Source organism: Sorex araneus, chromosome 1 (genome assembly GCF_027595985.1).
Source record: "Sorex araneus isolate mSorAra2 chromosome 1, mSorAra2.pri, whole genome shotgun sequence".
In the NCBI taxonomy this organism is placed as follows: Eukaryota; Metazoa; Chordata; class Mammalia; order Eulipotyphla; family Soricidae; genus Sorex; species Sorex araneus.
Window position 1 is genome coordinate 228,730,016 of NC_073302.1, and position 22,758 is coordinate 228,752,773.

Consider the following 22,758-nt stretch of genomic DNA (forward strand, 5'->3'; position numbering starts at 1 on the left):
CTCCACCCTGTGTGGTGGCCGGGTGACTCCATCTGCGCGACCGTGGGGGGAGGGGGCAAGGCGGCAGCGCTGGGCCCCACTGTGTGGTGTCCACGGTGACGCCGACGGGGGCCGCTGCGCTCGCCGTCACCAGGGCGTCGAGAGGGCCGTGGGCCCGTCTTTAGATCTGATTCGGGCTTCCACACGCGTGGCAAGAGCCGCGGGCGGGCCTGGCGCCGAGTTCATCCCTAGCCGGCGTCCGGGGCGCAGGACCAGGTCGTCTGGGTGGGAAAATGGGGCTTCGTAGGTCAGTACCTCTGCGGGACGCGGGGACCCGTTGCCACGACCTCAGTCACAAAACCCCTCCGGCCGCCGCCTCTGAGAAGTCTCTCCACGGGCCATCCCCGAGCCCCTCGGCCTCCGGGACCTTCCCTATGGGCACGTGGCGCGCGCGAGGTTCCGGACTCGCCCTCGCTCCCCGCCCGCACGCGGTCTCCGAGCCTCTCGCGCCGGCGACTGGGAGCCGTCCGCCCAGGCCCCGCCCCCCACGCCGGCCCCGCCTCACCCGGGACGCAAGCCCCGCCCCGCGGCGGAAGCCCCGCCCCGACAGCGGCCTGGCCGGCGGCGGCGTGAGGCGGGGCGGGCGGTGGCGCAGGGCGGCCCCATGGGATGGAGGCTCGGGGCGGGACCGGGCGGGGCTCGGTGAGGGGAAAGGACGCCGAGGCGCCGCAGACTTTGGATCCGGCGGCCCCGGCCTTCGGGGCGGAGCAGCCGGGCCGGGCGCCTGCGGGAGCTTCGGTGTCGGCAGCGCTGGGGGCCCGGCGCTCGGCGCGACCCCCGCGCGCCTGGTGTTGCACAGGCCCGCAGAATATGGCGCCGTGGACGTTCTGGCGCTGCTGTCAGCGCGGCGTGGGCTGGGTGCCGGTGCTCTTCATCACCTTCGTGGTCGTCTGGTCCTACTACGCCTACGTGGTGGAGCTCTGCGTGTGTGAGTATCGCGCGGGCGCCGGCGGGTGGCCGGCCCGCGCCCTCCTCGCCGGCCTGTGCGCTCCGCGGCGCGGCCCCGGCAGCCCGGCCTCGGGCGGACCGAGCGGCGTCCCGGCGCGGGCGCCTGCCTTCCGGGAGGGCGGGGGGGGGCTCCGGGGCCAGGGCTGGTTGGTGCGCGGGCGTGTGTCAGAGGTGTGAGCGTTGTGTGGGGTAGGGGTGTGTGCGTGTTTCCTAGGGGCGTGTGCGGTGGGTGTGTGTTTCGTCGCTGCGAGTATTTCCTGGGTATGTGTGTTTCAGAGAGGCGTGTGCGTTGTAGGGGTGTGTTTCTGATAGGGTTCCGTGTGTGTCCGATAGGGTTGCTTGTATGTTGCACAGGGTTGTGCGCATATATCATAGGGTTGTGTTATGTTTTATAGGGTTGTGTTATGTTTCATAGGGTTGTGTGCATGTTTCAGTGGGGGTATGTACGAGTTTTACAGGGGTGTTTGTATTTCATAGGTGTATATTTTATAGGTGTGTTTCATGGGTGTGTATGTATCATGCGTGAGTCAGTTACATAGGTGTGTTTCGTAGGTTTCACAGTTGCGTGTGTCTCAGGTTATTTGTGCCTCCCTCCCCGCCCCCCCTTCCTTTTTTTTTTTTTTTTTGCTTCTGTTAAAGAAACCTGTCCCTCCTAGATGGCTTTTTATCTAACCTGTGCGGTAGAGTGTGACCTTCAGGTCGGTTACAGTGGGGGGGGGGAAAGGCTTTTCATCCTCTCCTGCCAATGTAGATTAGCCCTAGGAAAGAAATTAATTCACTACCCGCCTTTCGATCTTTTCTGAAGTTTACTTATGTTAAGTCTGAATCCAGTAACTTTCACAGAGTATTGTAAACAAAGAATGAGGCAATAGATATCTTCATTGTTTCGGGATGAGTTTTTTTGGCTTTAGCTATTATGCAGATTTACATTTCTTTCATCCTCAGATTTTGAGGTATTGTTTATTTTCTTTCCTGCCATTTCTCTCACAGCCAGTTTTTCACCGTATTCCCCAGAAGAAAGGAAATACATTGCAGGGTACTCGAAGGATTAAGATAATAACTTGAATGGGCTGTCTTAAGATTGAAGGGAATTGATTGCCAGTCAAAGCACCTGGGGTTCCTGTTGACTGTGGGAGTGGCTGATGGCAGTCACTGACCTTCTTCAGATTGCTTTGTATATGTCTGTCATATCCATTTCCCCTGAAAACTTAGACCCAAATGGCAGGTGAGGTTGTAAATGCAATCCCTTTGATATACCAGAATCACCTGGTCATTCTCCAGACTAAGTCCCCACTCATCTTAAAAACCATTGTTAAATGGTCTTTTTTATCAATCCGACTGCACCTCACAGTATTGGGTGGGGGCTGCGTTTCCTGCTTACAGAGATGAAACTTGGGGCCTTGTATCTGCCTCACTTATTGAGCCATCTCCCCAGCCCATTTGGTATTCTCAAAAGCTACCTGAGATGGCTGCTGATTATGAAGCTGTACCTCCTGCTTCTATTTCTCCTGGATCAGGATTGCTCTGATTATGGTTCTGAATTTGCCTAGCTCTCAGATAACTTAGTTAAAATGGAGTTGTGCACATGCAAGAGAATATTTTGGTTCAAAATTTTGAGGGTAGGTTTTTTGTTTTGTTTTTAAAGTGAGAATCGTATCCATCACACTTATCTCTCTTCTGTTTTTTTTTTTGTTTTTTTTTTTTAAGTGGAGCCATACCTGGCTGTGCTCAAGCATTTACTTCTGGTACTGTGGTCTAGGGTAATCCTGGCAGGGCTCCAGGACCCACAAATGGTGGTACTGGGGATTGAGCATGGGTCAGCTGAGTGCAAGGCCAAGTGCCCTACTCATTCACTCTCATATTAAAGCTATACTTTAAATCCTAGTTTTGGAGTGCTAATACAGTGGGTAGGACGTTTGCCTTGCATGTGTCCAACCCAGGTTTGATCCCCAGCATCCCATATGGTCCCCCAAGCACCAACAGGAGTGATTCCTGAGTGTGGAGTCAGTAGTAACCCCTGAGCATCACCAGGTGTGAACCAAAAAGACAAAAAAAAAAAACAAAAAAACAACTCACCCCAAACCCTAGCTTCTTAAACTATGGGGATTATACAACTGAAGATATAGATGGGGGTAAGTAATTGAATGTGGATGTCATGGAAACATTTGGAAGAGTAAAATGTCTCACCATAACCAAAATTTCACTTGAAACCAAATGTGTGATGAATCCAAGTTATTTCTGGTGGCACTCACCTGAGCCCTATTGAATTCTTTGGGCAAAAAAAGGGTCATGAGTGGAAAAAGTTTAAGAAGCCCTGTCTTAAACTACTTACATTTATTATGTCTTCATAAGTACAGACCCTCACACTGAAATATACAAACATAACTTTATAGGAGCTTTAAACTGATGTGGGTTTTAAAGTTCTATTTTAATAATTTTATAGAGTATATTTATCTTCTGGTATTCCTTATGTAGATGAGCAAGGATCATAATTACATCTTTACTTTCGTTTAATCCTCAATATCTTCATAAAGTCAGTGTTAAAGTTCAGGGTCAGACAGTAAGTAGCATCATAAAAATTTCTTTGTCTTAAGAGTCCATGCTTTTATTTTATTTTATTTTGGTTTTGGTTTTTGGTCCACACCCGGGTTACTCCTGGCTCTATACAAAGGAATTACTCCTGACTGCCCTGTGACCATATGGGATGCCTAGGATTGAACCTTGGGGCTGGCAATGTGCAAGGCAATCATCCTACCCACTGTACTATCCCTTCAACCTCAGAGCCAGTGCTTTTAAAATGAACTACTATGTAAGACTAATCTACTAAGTTATTCAGCTCTGGACATATAGGGTTGGTGATCTTATGTATGATCTACTTATATAAAGTAATTTTCTTCTAAAAGGTGCCAGAGATCTGTAAGTGTCTCAGACAATAAAAGTTCCTGGCAGTAAGATATTTGAACAAACTCCGTTCTATCCCAGCCTCTTAACTTTCTAATTTTGTGATCTTTCTCTCTCTGTCTCTCTCTGTCTCTCTCTCTCTGTCTCTCTCTCTCTCTCTCTCTCTGTCTCTTTTTCTCTGACTCCATCTCTCCCCCACCCTAACACAAAACATACATATATATTTTGGAGGAATAAAAAGGTAAGCATCTATGTGGTCTTTAAAGATAACCTGAGAACTAACAAGGTAAGCATCTATGTGACCATCTTAAATGTCACCCCTCAGAGGGGTAATAAGTGTTAATATTGGACCTTTGGGCCTTGATTTTAAATTAAATTAAAATTCTTCAATTTTCTCCTGAAGCAGTATTTAAATATATGTGATTTTTGTTTATTTTGGGACTGCACGAGCAGTGCTCAGAACTCATATATGCAGTACCGTGGAACTAGCCATGTGCATGACAAGACACTTAACCCTGTACTCTCAGCCTAGACTAATTCAATTAAGTGTAAGCTTGCCAACTTTTTTACTTTGGTCAAGATGGTTATTCAGTAATCAAGGTTACTTTGGTTGTGTTCTTGGACCCTGCAGTACCTATATGGGATCTTAGTCTTCCTCTACGGAACATGTCCTCCATTCCTTTGAGCTATTTCTCTGACCTAGGAAAGTTCTTTTCAAGGAAAGGAAAGTGTTAATTTAAGTTCCTAGGGTTTTATTGTGACCTCTTTTTAAGGTCATTTGGAACTATTGGTGGTAAAAGTGGATCTCTTATTTGGTATGTAGAATTCAGAGATTCAATCCCTTTGTTACTCAGATAGCCATTGCTTGGAGATTCTGTGATTTGTTTAAGCATGAAATGTTTCAGAAGGAAATATTTTTTCAGAAATATGTAGGGTGGAATTAAAACTTCGAGTCTATATATCTTGTGTCAACTTAAGATTTAGAATAAGACAAAATAAGTGGCTTAAAAATTAACACTATGCACTGTCTTGATTAATTTTTGGTTTTGTTTTTTGTTTTTGGGTTTTTTTTTTTGCTTTTTTGGGTCATACCTGGCAATGCACAGGGGTTACTCCTGGCTCTGCACTCAGGAATTACTCCTGCCGGTGCTCAGGAGACCATATGGTATGCTGGGAATCGAACCCAGGTCGGCTGCGTGCAAGGCAAACGCCCTACATGCTGTGCTATCGCTCCAGCCCCTATTTTTGGTTTTGGGGTGCACCCAACTGTGCTTAGGGCTTACTCCTGGCCCTCTCTTCAGGGATCACTCCTGGTGGGGCTTGGGGCAAACCCGGTTGACCATTTGCAGGTCTGGAGCCCTGACTGCTGCCCTCTCTCTCCTACTCATCATCTTGATGATTGATTTCAGAATGCTTTATTGATTCAGAAAAATATACTTTTGCTATAATATATTTTCTCTTTTTTGTTATTTCATTGATTTCTTGGGTTATAGTTATTATTTCTTCTGTTATTTAGGGCTAATTTGCTCTTTCCTAGTTTATCAGTGTAGAAACTAGTCACTGGTTTGATTCATCTATCAGGTGTTTAGTTCTATAAATTTGCCTCTTAATACCTATTTCCACGCTGTGTTACATTTTTATTTTTATGTAATTCACATTTTCTAATTTAATTTTTAAGTTTTATTTTAGGAGCATGTTATTTGGAGAAGTTTTTCAGTTACCTTTTTATTGCTGATTTCAAGTTTAATTATATGTGGTCAAAGAACATACCTTTGTTTTGAGTTCTTTAAAATGTCATCAGGGGACTGGCAAGATAGTATAGTGGATAGGGATCTTGCTATGCATATGGCTAACCTGGGTTCGATCCCTGGCTTCCTGTATGGTCCCCTGAGCTCTGGTAGAAGTGATCTTGAGCACTGTTGGGTGTGACCACAAAACCACAAAATAAAGTAAAACATGCTCATGCTTGGACTGGAGAGATAGTACAACCGGTAAGGTGCTTGCCTTGCATAAGATCTACCCAGGTTCAATCTCCAGTGTCCCATTTGATCTCTCAGCCCTGCCAGCAGTGATCTGAGTGCAGAGCAGGAGTAGGTCCTGAGCACTGCTGGGTGTGTCCCTAAAATAAAATAAAGCCAAAAAAAGCAATGAAATGGGACTAAGTGGCTTCTTCACAAACAGAACTTCAAGCATGTACACAAAAATTTGATCAATTTACACCAACACCAGGAATAAAGTATCGATAGCTATTGCTATGTAGCACTGTGTTAGCAAAGTTAGGTTACATTTACTCAAAATGAAAATTCAAACAGAAAACATTGGAAAGTAAGAGAAAACTTATTTCTGTGTATAGATAATATATGTCAGAAAATTTAAGACAGTAGCAACGTTATACAAACCAAGAAGAATTAGTAAAATGGAAGGTTGTAAAAGTAACCAACAGACTGGGGAAATACCCTCCAGGGTCACACCCAGTGATGCCCAGGGGACCATAATTGAGCATACTGCAGACACAGGTCTGGTCCCCTGAGTATAACTGGGTGTGACCCTGGAAGCCCCTCAGCACTGCTTAGAGTGTTCCTGGAGGCCCCTGAGCACCACCGGGATGCCCAGGTCATCCCATACCACGTGACCCTCACAGCTCTGCTTCTGTTTCTTTGGGACTTAAATGAACCCAGTTGACCAGTTCTCCAGGAAGGGCCGCAGAGCAGTCTGAGCAGTGTTTGTGAGGATAATAATAACATAATAATAGTGATTAGTATGAGTGGGAAATAGTATAGAGATTAGGATGCATGACTGGTATATTCCTGACCCAGGTACTGCCAGAAACCTGGCCCAGGTATCCGCCAGCACTGTAGGGCCAAGCAGCACCACATCTTGTGCTGAACCAGCGCCCAGTTGACCAAGAATCACTGCTTGGGGACACCCCCTCCCGCCTCCATCCCTGTAATAATTTAAAAAATTTCACAAAAAACAAACTAATACACTCTCTCACTACTTGCACTTAAAACACACACACTATATATACACATGTACAATGATTTAGTTTAAAATTATGTTTGAACATATGTGTTTGTAATAACATCAAAAACAATAAAGCATAATTAAACCATAATAATGCCAAATCTTTCAGAGGAAGACATTACTGCACACTACTACAGCAGTGCTGGAGAGAATGCAGAGGGCTAGTGCATGCTTTGTGTGCATGTCTGGGTTCCATCTCGGCATTGCAGGGGCCCTGGATCACTGTTAGAGTGATTCCTGAACACCAGACTTAATATAATCTCTCTGTGGCCCTACTCACTTCCCCCCCATATGAATAACAAGTGGTGTGACCGCTGTCCCACTCCAGTGCAAACACACAGTGGACTTGAGCAGACAAGTATTTTATACTTTTTTGTTTTCAGTTTTAGGGCCACACCTGTTGATGCTTGGGGTTTACTCCTGGCTCTGCACTCAGAAATTATTCCTGGCGGTGTTTGGAGACCATATGGGATGCCAGGGATTGAACCTAGGTTGGCCGTGTGCAAGGCAAATACTCTACCTGCTGTACTATTGCTCCAGTCGCTGTATTTCACTTTCATGAACCGAATAGCTCTATTCTTCAAAGTTTTCACTTCTCAAATTAATATTTAAATGCATATTAATCCCAATAGCTGTTAATTCTCTAACCTTGTTCTAGTTGATCTTAAAGGTCACATGGAAAACAAAGCAGTCAGGAAACTTGTGAAGAAAAGGGATAAGAAAGGCAAACCTCAGGCCCAGAGAGATAGCGTAGAAATTAAGGCACTTGCCTTAAAGTTGGTTATAGCTCTGAAAAAGGTTAGAATCCACAAGTCAACCCCCAACCACTGCTACATATGGACCTCTGAGCACAAAGCCAGGTATGATCCCTAAAAAAAGAAAACAAACAATGAGATTTTTAAGCCTAAATCCTCAATAATTAAAACTTTGAGGGTGGAATTGTATATAATTCTTTAGTTTTTGCTGTGTACCTATAACTGCTTTAAAAAATACGTTGTGCTGGAGAGATAGTGGGCTGGCACACATGCTTTGTATGCTGGAGGCCTGGATTCAGTCCCTCCACCATATGATCATCTCACTGCCAAGAGGGATTGCTGACCCCTGATCTGGGACTCATCCCTGCACACAGCCAGGTGAGACCTCAAACCTAAGCCAAAGTGAAATAACTAAAACTAAAGCAAGAGTATATTGCATAGACTTACACATTAGCTAATAGAACAGAACAGAACACCCATATAAGTAGACAGTAATTGTAGGAATTTTTAATAAGATAAAATCAGTATCTAACCGAAAAAGATGGGACACCTATGTATTTGGTAAGAGATTAAATTAGGTCAAACACACCTTGTTGCAAGATAAACAATAAATGGATAAAAATATTTTTCCTATATTTTAATGTTTGGTGAAGGATATGAAATTGTCATTTCTCCTTCACTTGAGAACTGTCATGTTATTTACTATATGTATTTTGACATTAAATCATTCATTTGCTTTGTGGTGTTTGAGAATAAGTTAGAGAGGTAATCTCCTTTTACCTATAAACTTTTCAGTGTTAGTCCTAAGAACAAGAAGGTCTTAGTTTTTCCAGGCTGTTTTCTAACCATAGACTGGATGGCTGTTGAACAGACAAACGTTCTCAGTGTTCTGGGAGCTGGCAAGTACGAGATCAAGGCACCAGCAACCTCAGTGTCAGCTGAAAGCCTACTTCCTGTGGTCATATTTGCACTGTTTCTCCTCCTGTGGTAGGTGTCTCTGATAAATACTAGGTTTCAGTATAAAATCCCCTTCGTGAACCCCTCCTTCATCATCTTAGTATTTCACAAAGCTTCACCTCCTCTAACTGGGCCTGAGATGTAACCTGATTTTTTTTTTTTAATAGCAGGCACATCTAGCATTGCCAGGGTGAGGCAGGCACTGCCAGTTATGTGGGTCTCACCACTGGGTATGCACTGCTACTCAGCTGGGGTGCAGGGGGCCATCACGGCTGCAGCCAGCAGTACAGGGGACGTGCCAAGGAACCGATGCAGGCCTCACACATACTGGGAACTTGGGTAGATATCCCTGGACCCTAACATGAATTTTGAGGAACCCCCACAATGACCTTTGTGATCTGTGTAGTTTTTCCATTCCGCAAAGGCACAGTTTGCCTTTATAACCAGGAAATGTTCTTGGAGACTCAGATACACCAAATGGATCTGGCTCCAAGGACAAACTTGCTGCCCAGCCGTGGCAGGTGATGGCTTCCAGCAGTGAGAGTGGAGCCTTGGCTTTGCTTCACCGCTCTGAGTCAAGCCCTTCCAGAGCAGGCTGCCCACAGGACTGACGCAGAGCCCCAGCAGCGCTCTGCAGTGGCCAGCGAGGCTTTGGTGGGTCATTACAGTTCAAGTTCTCCCTTCACCTGCTCGTTTCCTCTCCCTTGCACTTATACTCCAAATGTCTTTGCACCTGACGCCAGAGGAGTACCTTGATATTCTTTCTCTATGAATGTTGTTCTGATTGTTTGCACCTAGTCTTCTTGGCATATATTGACGTTTCTTGCTGGAAATCGTTATCGTGCCAATTGTCACATGGTGATTTTTCTAATTTCGTGATCTCGGCTACACTAGTTAGAATTCTGTAAGAACTTTTTCTTCCCCATTTATTCATCAATTTACATTAGCATACATTATGGATGCTAATTTGAATTTAAATTTTTAAAACTTCTAGGCTTTCAGTGCTAGGGCCTGAGGATGTGGTACTGCTTGGGCCACCCCAGCAGTAATCAAGAGTCTCCTGTGCTGCCCCTTGTGAGGAACCAGGGACAGTGTAGTGCTGGGGATTAAATTGGAGCCCGTTGGGCTGGAGTGATAGCACAGCGGGGAGGGCATTTGCCTTATACTCAGCTGACCAGGGTTCGATTCCCAGCATCCCATATGGTCCCCTGAGCACCGCCAGGAGTAATTCCTGAGCACAGAGCCAGGAGTAACCCCTGTGCACCGCCGGGTGTGACCCCCAAAATAAATAATTCAATTGGGACCAGCTGTATGCAGAAATGTGCCCTAACATATTTGCCATCTCTCCAGCCTTCATGGATTCTTAATATGTGGATTAGTTTATTTTCTAAAAATGTCCTGGATTTGTCCAGTAGGTGCCCTGTTAGTTTGGTTGCTGCATCCCTTTGACATCTCCTCATTTTGAGTACTTTCTTTCTGACACAAAATTTATCAGGCTTCTATGGCTTTCTTGCCCTTGGAGCCTGTCATTTCAAAATGGACGAAATATGAATGTAAAGCGAAGGTTATTTTAAGGACCAGAAGAAAACATTAGTGAATGATCTTATAGCCAGGAAAAAAGACTGTCCCACCAAATTAAAAAATATATATAATTAATATAGTTATAATAGTATTGGGCTGGAGCAATAGCACAGTGGTAGTGTGTTCCCCTTGCACGCGGCCAACCTGGGTTCAATTCCTCCGCCCCTCTTGGAGAGTCTGGCAAGCTACCAAGAGTATCTCACCCACATGGCAGAGCCTGGCAAGCTAACCGTGGTGTATTTGATATGCCAAAAACAGTAACAACAAGTCTCAAAATGGAGATGTTACTGGTGCCCACTCGAGCAAATCAATGAGCAATGGGATGACAGTGATACAGTGATAATAGTATTGAAATTTATGGTGTTGATGTACAAAGTTACTATACCCTACCAATACCAAAGTGCCCAAGATGCTCACACAACATGATACTCACACAGCCACTACTCCCAACTGTTATTCAATGTCTTCATTCAAGACCAAAGGTTTATCGTTTTGTTTTGTTTTGTTTTGGGGGGGGAATCACACCTGGTGGCAGTTCTCAGGATTTATTCCTTACTATGCACTCGGATCACTCCTGGTGGAACTGGGGCAACCATACAGGGTGGTTTCAGGGAAGACAAGTGATCTGTCCACTATACCGTTGCTCCGGTCCCTTATCATTGCTTTATATTGTTTATTCCCTCATCTCTCTGTATATTCCACAGATGAGTGAGATAATCTGGTATTTGTCCTCCCTCTAATTTATTTCACTTAAGGTGGTACAATCTAGGAGCCATTCACTTTGTATCAAATTGCATGATTTTCTTTTTTAAGGGATGAGTGCGAATTGTTCACAGGAAAAATAAAATCAAAATGGCTTACAGATGCGAAGATTCTTATCCTCACAAATACAAAGTGAAACTCTTTTGCAATATCAATATTGACCCACAGAATACTCAATACTGTAGTGTACTATCAAGAGACAGTCTCATGCATTGCTGGAAGAAGTATAGATTGCTGCAAACCCTATCATGGATTTGGTGGAAAAGCGGACAGGTTTACTTTGGGCCCAGTAATTTCACTGTCAGGAATCTGCACTGAAATAAACTGCTACAAATAACACATGCATAAGGTTATTCATTGCCACATTATTTGTAACAGCATAAGATTGGAGATAGCTCAAATGTTTGTCAATAAAGACCTGATTATATTACTGGAACACTCACACAATAGAATACTGTGCAGTCCTTGAAAAAATACAAACAGCGATTGTCTCTATGTTTTACTGTGTAGTGATTCTGAGGAAATGCTACAAGAAAAACAAAGTGTAAAGTAGGATTTGGTGGTGAAGGGTGGGCTTTAACCAGCAGTGCTCAGGGGCTATTCCTGGCTCTGTGCTCTGTGGTCACTTCTGGTGGTGGTCAGTGGACCATACAGTGATCAAACTAGGATGAGCTACATGCAAAGCAAATGTTTTAGTCCCCATACTGTCTAACACTATAAATAGTTATTTGAAGGAACAGATTAGAAATGCTTGCTTATTTTGCTGGAAAATAGTGGAATGTTTACTAATGAAAATGGAGTGAGGGAGTAATGAAAGCCAGGTCTTTCTGAATATATAATTTTGACTTTTAAGTATTCTACTAAGATGCCAGAAATTGAAACAGGGAAGAACAAAAAATTTGAAATCATGAAATTAATTTTGTACAGGTTATGTACATAATAATTATTTCAGTCTATATTTAAAATTATTTTTGTGAGGGGAACCTTCCAAGCAGCGCTCAGGGCCCAGGGCTACTTGACCATTGGTACTGGATGGTTTAATTCTGGGACTCAGACTCAGCATTGCTTGGGCTCTCCAATGCCAGATCAGCAAGGCCACCGTGATGGTGCTTGGGGACATCAAGGGCCACACCCAGTGGTGCTCTGGGAAGCCATGCATTGCTGTATGTGGAACAGGGGTCCAAGTCCCTAACCCTTATGCTGTCTCCCTACCCCCTCAGGTGCCTTTATTTTGTTTCGTTTTGGGGAGTCATACCTAGAATTGCTCAGGACTTACTCCTGACTTTGTATTCAGGAATCATTCTTGGTGGGTACCATACGGAGTACCAGATTAAAGCCCATGTTTACCATGTGAAGGCAAGCACCCTACCTTCTGTACCCAGAGCCTGCAACCGTTTTTGTTTTTGTTTGGGGGCCAAACCCAGCAGTGCTCAGGGCTTATTCCTGACTCTGCCCTCAGGATCACTTTTGACAGGCCTGGGACTATATGATATGCTGGGAATCAAACACAGATTCAGCCACATGCAAGCAAGTCCCTTACCTGCTATAACGTTTCTCTGGTCCTTTTGAACATAAACTTTTCTTTTTTTCCTTTTTTTTTTTTTTTTTTTTTTTGCTTTTTGGGTCACAACCCAGCGATGCTCAGGGGTTATTCTTGGCTTTACACTCAGGAATTACTCCTGGTGGTGCTTGGGGGACCATATGGGATGCCGGGGATCGAACCCGGGTCGGCCGCGTGCAAGGCAAATGCCCTACCCGCTGTGCTATCGCTCCGGCCCCTGAACATAAACTTTTCTTTTGTGTATACTATAGCCTACTCCCCACACAAAACAAGTTGCAAACTCCAAGAACAACTTCAGTGAGTATGCAGCTTTCTAAATTTTATTTTAACCACTGTGATTTGCAATCCTGTTACTGGTAGGTTTCACCATGCATATAGTGTTCTAGCACCACACCCTCCACCTCTGTTCCAGTACCCCCTTTGTATGCCCCCTTCCCCATGGTAAGCTTTCTACTGAAAACCAGTTAATTTCTGTTACCTTTGGACATTTGTTATTTCCTATTAGGAGGGGGGAAGGGTGCCTCGGGTTGCTAATCACATGTAAGAGAAATCCTCCTGACTAACTTAACTCAGTAATCACATGTAAGAGAAATCCTTCTGACTAACTTAACTCAGTAATCACATGTAAGAGAAATCCTCCTGACTAACTTCACTCAGCATGATACTCTAAAGATCAATCCACATAGCAGCAAAATTGCATAATTTCCATTTTTTTCTTATAGCCAAGTAGTATTCTTTTGTATGCATGTACTGTAAAAAACTTCTGTGTTGGCCGCCCCCAGGTCAGGGGGTTGGTCCTGAGCCGTTCGCCCAGCCAGAGCGGCCCAGGCCATGGGGCTAACGGAGGAGGAAATGAGGGCCAAGCCAGTTGATTGATCACTTCCGTTTATTCCATTCAGTCCTCTGTCTGTCTGTCTGTCTGACTGTCTGTCTGTCTGTCTGTCTGTCTGTCTGTCTCTCTCTCTCTCTCTCTCTCTCTCTCTCTCTCTCTCTCTCTCTCTCTCTCTCTCTCTCTTTGCTTCTCTCCCAGCTCTCATGAGGGGGTTGGGGCTTACACACAGGTGTGGTCACAATCGATAGGGTTAAAGTTCGTTCCCTCAGGAGATGCTGCTTCTAGGACAGATTCTCCTTCAGCAGGACCATCCACCCAAAGGCAGAGTCCCATGAGTGTGTTTCTCCTCTCTTTGGCCAACAAACGTAAGCATTCATAATATTAATCATTTTGTATGGACACAGTAAGAGATGCATTAAGCTTATTGCTCTCCTGGGGCCATCTCTATCTCAGACTACAGTGCTCAGGCCAGATTGGTCTTTCCTATCCCTAGCAGGATCCTAGTCTCGTTTTTACTTTTGGGTCATGACAGCATTTGTCCACGATCAAGCTCTTATAGTTAAGAATTTGGCACTTTGGCCAGGCCCATCTCGATGCCAGGGTAGCACATAACTCACCGCTTGCCCTGGGTCCGTCCCATCCCTCATTGAGACCCTGCTTTTGGGGTGCGAGGAACTGAGGGCAACTGAGGCTTTAGTCGAGAAAGCAGATGCCCGGGAATGAATAATATTCAAAGCCAATTAAATCCCAAATTACAAAAGCATAATATTGTCTTCTTGTGTCTATACAAAAGGGACTTTTGTATTGCTTTAAAGTAAACTATTCAAAAGACACAAGGAAAGGAGAAAGGAGAAAGGCAATATTAACTTACAATATAAGTTCAGTGTCCTAGAAAGATCTGACCTTACAAATTAACAGTCTGATTAGGGGGGAAAGCTGTTTATGGTTTGCAGTACATATACTAAGAGGTTATTGTGTTTATTCCTTTACCTGTTTTCAGCACACACTTCTTACCAGAATGATCATTTCCAACTATGTTTGTCATAGTGGTCCTGTCTCTGTCCCAATTGACTTATCCCCCAGCACTTGAGGGAGGCAGGCTTCGAACTGTGGACTCCTCATCCTTGTTCCTACTGTCCTATGGTATTGGTCTCATATTATGTTTTTTGTATCCCACAAATGAGTCCAATCATTTTATATCTGTCCCTACGTTGCTAGTCATCAGGGAGATGCAGATCAAAACAGCAATGAGATATTGTCTCACTTTTGGCACACATCCAAAAGAATGAGATGCTGTTCTTAATGCTGGCATTGATGCCCAGAGAAAGGGACTCTCTTATTGTTGGTGGGAATGCCGACTTGGCTAGCCTTAGTTAAAAAGCTAGAAATTGAGCTTCCAAATGACCTAGCAATACCACTTTTGGGAGTATACCCACAGGGAGAGAACAGAAAAAATGCCATCTGCATTTCTATGTTCATTGCAGCACTATTCACGATAGCTAGGATCTGGAAACAATCCAAATGTCCTAGAACAGATGACTGGTTAAAGAAACTATGGTACAATCACACAATGAAATACTATGCAGCTGTTAGGGAAAAAGAAGTTATCAAATTTGCTTATAAATGTATGGATATGGAGAATATTATGCTGAGTGAAATGAGTTAGAAGGAGATGGATAGATCTAGGGGTTTTTAGATGTGTCCATATTGTTTTTCAAAAAGATTGGATCAGTCAGCACTTTTTTTTTTAAGTTTTTTAATTGAATATCCATGAGATAGACTATCACACAGCTATTCATTATTGGGTTTCAGTCATACAGTGATCCCACACCCATCCCTCCACCGGTGTACATTTCCCACCACCAGTCCCCTGTTTTCCTCCCACCATCCCCCAGGCCCCCCACCCCCGAGCCTCTCTCTCTCTATGGGAGGCACTTTCCTTCTCTCTCTCTCTCTCTCTCTCTCTCTCTCTCTCTCTCTCTCTCTCTCTCTCTCTCTCTCCTTTTGTGCATTATGGTTTTCAATACAGGTGCTAAGAGGTCATGGTGTTTGTTCAGGGAATTCAGTATTTTTATCAGGACGGTAAGGCTGGAGTAACTTTTCAGTTGGGTAGCCACTTTGGGGTGTGGACGTGACTTCCGAAAGTATAGGGAGGTGGGGAAAGGTAGCCCATCCCAACCCCAAGAAAGCCTGGAGATTTCAGTCACAAAACCACACATACCAGAATTTTCAGCAGATTATGTCCCAGTGAGATCTGTCTTTGAAAAGGTGGAGTCAGGCCAGGGGCATGGAGGTAATTTTGGATTGTGGGAGCAAGCAGCTGTATGGGTCTCTGCTTGGGCGGGCACCAGGCTGACCTGCCCCCCTCCAATTTACCCTGGTCTGTTCAGCGTTGTGTGGATCCAAGAGTAACAGTGGCTTTTGATCTCTTTCGAGATTTATTTATGGGTCTCTGAAATAAGGCCAATAAATGAGTTTGTATAGCTGAGCCAGAGGTGGTTTGTGGGTGTGGCTCCCACATACCTAACTTTTGGCTGTTTAATTTCTTGGTAAACTTGATCCCACGTTGTTGGGGTCCAGCCAAAGGCCCAGCAGCAATTTGGGGTATCAGGAAACCTGAAGGCACCATCAGGCTGCTGATGCACTCGCCCCACAGGTACAGGTTGACCTATTGACGGCACCATACCCCCTCAGTCAACATAATTACCAGCAGTAAGAATTCCTTTTTCCCCACATACCCACCAATACTAATTTTTTCATTCTTTGTGATATGTGCCAGTCTCACCAGTGTAAGAAAGATGTCTCTAGGACATCTGTATATCTTCGAGGAACATTCTGTTCATCTCTTCCTTCATTTTTGGATTTGTTGTTTAACTTCTACCAATGCTTTATATATCTTGTATATTAACCCTTTGGCAGATTAGGGGTGGGCAGATACTTTCTCCGAGTCCGTGAGCTCTCTTTTTATTCTTGTCACCATCCTTTTTGTGATGCAGAGCTTCTTAGGTTGATGTAGTCCCATTTGTTTATTTGCTTCCTTTTGCTTGGCCAATGGCATTGAGTCATTCAAAATATCTCTAGATTCAGTGGAGAGGAGGCTGGACAGATAGTATAGCAGGTAGGGCATCTTTGTCTTGCATGAGCTGACCCGGGTTCGATCTTTGGCATCTCATATGGTTCCCTGAGCACTGCAGGAGTAATTCCTGAGTGCAGAGCCAGGAGTAGCCTCTGAGCATTGCTGGATATGACCCAGAAAGCCAAAAACAAACAAAACTCCACACAACCAAGTCAGTGTCATGGAGGGTTCTGCCTATATTTTCCTTGATAATTTATGGATCCAGGTCTGACATCCAGGTCTCTAATCCTGAATTGATCTTTGTGCATACCCCATTATTTATTATTGGCACCAAGTTATTATACCTATTTATTATTGGCACCAAGCAGTTACTGCAGCAGGAAGCTGCCCTTGATGGAGGCATTGCTTGTGCAGCAGTGAGTTCAGCAATTTGTGCATAATAAGATTTCTTTAGAGTATTTCCTGAAGATGTTATAAATGCACAATAGCATTAAAGAAGCAAAGTGAAGACCTTTAAGTGAGATACTGTCCTTTCCTCCATTTTTTTTTTCCTGCACATTTTTGCTTATACTATGTATTTTTTGTTGTTGTTATTTACAGTTCAAGAACTACATGGCTAATTGAAAGATGGGTATGAGTTGCGTTTCTTAAGAATATGGTGGAAAATGAGCTTGAAAATAAATGTATTTAATGAAATTTAGTGAGCATTTTTCACAGAAGTATTTTTTCTGGGCCTTTGAAAGCCTCTTTAGCCTATAAGCATGATGCTAAAACTATGCATACAAAATAACTCTCAGTTCCAATGTAGGGTTTAACTCTTTGGCTCAAGTGAATCACAAAGTGGTGGAGTAAAGATGGTCCACAGTGGCCAAGACACAGCAAAGAAGGACAAAAAAGAAACTGCTCAACATTGACTGCAACCACACCACCCCAACATGAGGTTTGCATAGGTGTCTCTCTTCATTGTTTGTTTCGGGCTACACCAGATGTTACCCCAGCTCTGCTCCCAGTTCAGGGCTTAGGAGATGCTCTGCAGTGGTGCTTTGGTGGACCCTGTCAAACCTGGATCAAATTCAGGGCTCCCTTGTGCAAAGCATGTGCTATAACCCTTGAGTCCATTCCTGAGCCCTGTATAAACATCTTGAAGTGAACAGCAAATAGACAGTTGAGTCTCTGATTCAGGTCCCCAGGTGAGGAATAATATCAAGGCTGAGCACACGAACCAGGTTTCCCACAGCACATCCATGGCAGCAGCTCTGCTCTCCCCAATGACAGTGGGCACTCATCAACCACTGCACTCCAGGTCTCCTGCTTTGCCTGCTGGTATCAGCAGTAACCAGAAACACCCATAGCACCACCTACTGTAAAAGAAGAAGATAAGGCGCTAATTATAAGATACTGATAAAGATTTTGGGATGGTGCGATAGCACAGCAGGTAGGGCGTTTGCCTTGCATGTAGCCTACCCGGGTTCGATTTCTCCGTCCCTCTCAGAGAGCTCGGCAAGCTCCGATATCCCACCCGCACGGCAGAGCCTGGCAAGCTACCCGTGACGTATTCGATATGCCAAAAACAGTTACCACAAATCTCACAATGTAGACGTTACTGGTGCCCGCTCAAGCAAATTGATGAACAACAGGACGACAGTGCTACAGTGCTACAGATCTAGATTTTAAACAAACAGCAGCAAATAATGTCAACAAAAGTATTATACAAACCAAATTCTCAAATAAAGAAATATACCAAAATATACCACAAAGCACCTTGAGACTCTGTAAAACATGTCAGGGAGGCAGTGATAAATCTCCAGAAATCAACCGTAGAGACTTAGTAAGATTATAACTAGTGCTATAAATCAAAGAGGAGATGTACAGTGGTTAGAGCACATGCCAGCATGCAGTCAACCCAGTTTCAATTCCCAGCACCACATGGTCCTCCAAACATCACTGGATGTGAGGGCACTTAGCACTGCTGGGCTCACCCAGATGGCTTTAGTACTGCATCACATCCTTGGACCCTTCATTAAACTCCCAGGGGGTTATCTGAAAATCATTATTCTTGGAGAATCAGAGGCGAGGCCCCAGACCTCCTGAGCATTGTTTGTGAGGTACCTCCCACCACGACCCCCCAAAAAAAGTGGGGGGGAAAGAAACTAATATTCTGGATAAATTAACATGCATCAAAATAGAAACAAATGGTTTTATTCAGGAGAGCAATGTTATGAGAGTCATTTGATTCCACTAGGAAAGACAACCAAAGAGCAGTTGGTATTCCTTCATGAAGAGAAAGAGAAGGTAGCAGAAGCTTACTCAAAGAAATTAGAACTTACCCAAATGTGGGAAGCAACCTTATATCTGTGTGTGAAGATAATGGAGCACCTGGTTACCCAATTGCAAAGAGACCTAATATCAGGACATCAGAGTGAGGAGTTTAAGCACAAGGAGAGTCAAGGAGGCTGAGGGAAATTTGTTATCCTCTGTTAGATGTGACTTAGATCACATTTAAAGGTGTTCCAATCAGTCTGCTATCAGACTTCTTAGTCCAGCTAGAAAAGCCAAAACCAGAGTCAGTGGAAAAAAGGAAATCCTATAGATTAAAGTAGAAATAAATGAGATCAAAAGATTTAAAAACAAACCATGAGCTGTTTCTTTGGGGGTTAGCTGTTTCTGTTCGGGGGCCATACCTGGTGGTGCTCAGTGCTTTACTCTTGACTCAGTGCTCAGGGATCATTCCTAGTAGTACTCTGGGGACCATATGGGGTGCCAAGGATCAAACCCAGGTCAGCTATGTGTCAGGAAAACGCCGTACCCACTATACTCTTGCTCCAGCCCCAATGAGTTGGCTCTTTGAAAAGATAAAATAGATTTTTATTCAGACTTGCAAAGAGAGAAAATTCAAATACATATGAGAAATGAAAAAGAAGATAAACTGATACTGCAAAAACCTTTATTTTTTATTTTTTATTTTTCCCAGGGGATCAGGGGCTAGAGAGATAGTAATTCAGGTAGGGCATTTGCCTTGCACAGGGAACCCCGAATGTTATTTAACTGGCCATGTGATCTTGTCTCATGATACAATGTAATGGTAAAACTGTAAAATGAACACACATAGAGTTAGCCTGTTTTGGGGGGAAAAGATCATAGCAGAGGTGTTAGTATAAGCTCATCATAGCATTGGTTGCCTTGAACCTATGGAGTCAGCCAAAATTTTCCACAAAGGGCATCTGTCAACATGTTGGTTGTATTTTTTTTTTTAATTGATGTAGCATAATGAGGTACAAAAGGGTATGGAGGAGAACTGAGCCACACCTAGTGGTGCTCAGGAATCATCTTGGTGCTTAGTGAAACATGTGGTTTTCTAAGGAAAGGGGAGTGCACAGTGGTGCTAGGTTATCTGAATATACAGGCATTAGAAGTGACAAGTTTACCTGTGATCGTATAGCAGTGTATAGAGACCACGTTCATGCTATTATTTTATTCCTATTGGTCAGCTCTGAACCTTAACAAATAACTTCATTTTCCAGAATTTCTAAAGGTATTTAATATTTTTTAACTTGGCAAGGTTAAATATTTATATATTAATACATATATAATGTGTGTATATATATAAATTTCTTCAGTAAATTGGCATAGATCGAATGTACTTCCAACATAATAGTCATTATATATATATATATATATATATATATATATATATATATATATATATATATATATATGGGAGCTCCAGAGCTAATGTCATATGCAGGGTTCAAAACTGAAAGGGGTTAGTGTAGTAGCTCTGTAACTTGGGTTGGTGCATTAGATCTCCAACTCTAAAATAATGATTTCAACCATGATGCCTTAATGAAACAAAAAAAAATGGAGAGATGAACATAAACACTTACTAAAAGAAGACATATGGCAGGTAAGGAGGCATCTGAAAATGTTCTCATCAACATACGTTATCAGAGAGATGTAAATCAAAGCAAAAGTAAGATGCCATCTCACATGAGCATTTTGTGTGACCCCCCTCCCCAGAAGCAAACAAACCAGAGCCCTCCCTCACTATAGGTGGGAATATAAACTCTGTCTCTATGGAAAATAGTGTGACGACTTCTCAGAAAATTTAGAGTTCCTAGTGATGGAGTGATTTCAACCTTGGCATTTATCCCCAAAACACAAAAAATTAAAAAATATATGTTCAGGGGCCGGAGCGATAGCACAGCGGGTAGGGTATTTGCCTTGCACGCGGCCAACCCAGGTTCAGTCCCCGGCATCCCATATGGTCCCCCAAGCACTGCCAGGAGCAATTCCTGAGTGCAAAGCCAGGAGTAACCCCTGAGCATCGCTGGGTGTGACCCAAAAAGCAAAAAAAAAAAAAAAATAGTTCATTGCAGTGTTATTTACACTAGCCAAGGCACCCAGTGACAGATTAGTAGAAAATGAAGTTGTGGCATATATACAGTGTAATATTACTCAGCTGTAAGAAGAGATAAAGTATTGACTTTTGCTACAATTTGGGTAGAATAGTGAGGGTACGAACTCAAGTGAAATTAGTCAGAGGAGAACAAATATTGGATAAACTCACTCATCTGTAGTATGTGTATTTTTAAAAAAAGCACACAAACACACGAAGCAGCAGCCTAATGGTGCCTTCACAGGCTTCCTGATATCCAAAAATTGCCAGTGTGCCTCTGGGCCCCAACATCTTGGGACCAAGTTTCTCGAGAAATAAAAAGGCCAGAAGTTAGATATGTGGGAGTTAACACCCACAAATGACCTTTGGCTTAGCTGTACAGACTCACTTATTGGCCTTGCTTCCAAGACCCATAAATAAATCTCAAAAGAGATCAAAATCAGGCCATTTAAGCGCATTAACGGCCATGATTCAGAGACTCGCAAATGACTCCAAAAGAGAGCAGCATGCTGTCGAGATGTTTCCCAACCCTCGCCAGGCTGATTACCCTGGGGCACGTTAGAGGGAGGCAGGTGTGTCCCTCCGCTTGCCCCAAATGAACCCCGGCAGCCGCAGACCTCCAGAACCCAATCGTGCTGTGCTCATGGCCAACCTTCACAGGCTTGTCCAGAGCCCCCCCACCACCACCACTACATGAGAATGAATCGGCTGAAAAACCCAGGTATGCGGGACCAGTAGCTGAAAACGAGGCTTCATGGAGTTGGGGATGGGCAACCTCCCCCCATCTCCCCACCCTTCTGGCAGTCAAGGCCAAGAACTGAACTCTGGGCATCATTTAAGCATATTAACAGCCATGATTCAGAGACTCACAGATGAATCTCAGAAGAGAGCAGCACAGCACAGAGATGCCTCTAAATCCTAAATATTTCAAAAATTTTAGAATTCCAGGAGCACTCAGGCATCTCATACTATTCATAACAAGTAATATAAAATTATTTACCATCTGCCATGGGGCAGGCTTGGGTTGTGATGGGAAAATTTGAAATAATGGTGGTGGGAAGGTGTAATGATGATGGGATTGGTGTTGAAATGTTGAATGTAAACACTTATTCTGAACAACTTTATGAAAATAAAATTTAAAAAAATTTTTTAAGTAATGTGGAATTCATGCCTGCTTCAGTTAGCTTAATCAGTGGCTGAATAAATAGCAGTACTCCTACATTAAAAAAAAAAGGCAAAAGGAATGAATAGTATCTATTGATAACACCTTCTAAAAGACTTTGAATACAGAATTGAGATTACTAGGATTGGAGATGGGGTCTTGCTGGGAGGAAGAAAGAAGTGGAACAGAAGTGACACCAGGACACTTGAGCATTCTGGTGGTGGTAGAGGGTCAGTTAATTTGTATAGGATAAGTGTGAATGTAAAGTCCATTATAATCATTGTTACCTCAACTACAGTAAAAAAGAAAACCAAGAAACAGCAAGGCATTACCATCATTGATCTCACTGAAAGAGGAAATCTGAGAAACATGACCAGAAAGGTTTCTGCAATTATCCGCCTGCAGGACATAGAAACACTCTCAGAAGGACATATGCAAACTATTATTCATTGGTACACAGTACATTAGCTAAGATTTGGAATCAACCTAGGTGTCCAAAGACAGATGAATGGATTATGAAGATGTGGATTGCGATTGGTGTTGAAGTATTATATGCCTAAAACAGCTATCAGAAACTTTGTAAATCACGGTTCTTTAATAATTTTTTTTTAAAAGATAAAGGTCTCTGCTAAATTTATACCATTCTTTCTATTTCTCAGGATAGATTATTGTGGAAGTACTTCTAGATAAGAAAAAGCAGTTTAGGTAATATAATCACTGTTCAAGAACACTTAAAAAATAATATCTTAGCTGAGGTCAGAGTG

At 43.5% G+C, this 22,758-nt stretch overlaps 1 protein-coding gene across 6 annotated transcripts in view; it reads left to right on the forward strand.

Annotated features, from left to right (window-relative positions):
• The first annotated feature begins 635 nt into the window (after positions 1–635).
• The window catches only part of ZDHHC20 (zinc finger DHHC-type palmitoyltransferase 20), a 77,893-nt gene continuing 55,770 nt past the window's right edge, over positions 636–22,758 (forward strand). For all 6 annotated transcript variants that reach the window (XR_008630171.1, XM_055137895.1, XM_055137903.1 and 3 more), the window contains exon 1: positions 636–967. Coding sequence is in view for 5 of the 6 variants with exons in the window: in XM_055137895.1 (XP_054993870.1) it covers positions 649–967 (319 nt within the window). In the remaining variant the exon portion in view is untranslated. The remainder of the gene's footprint in view (positions 968–22,758) is intronic.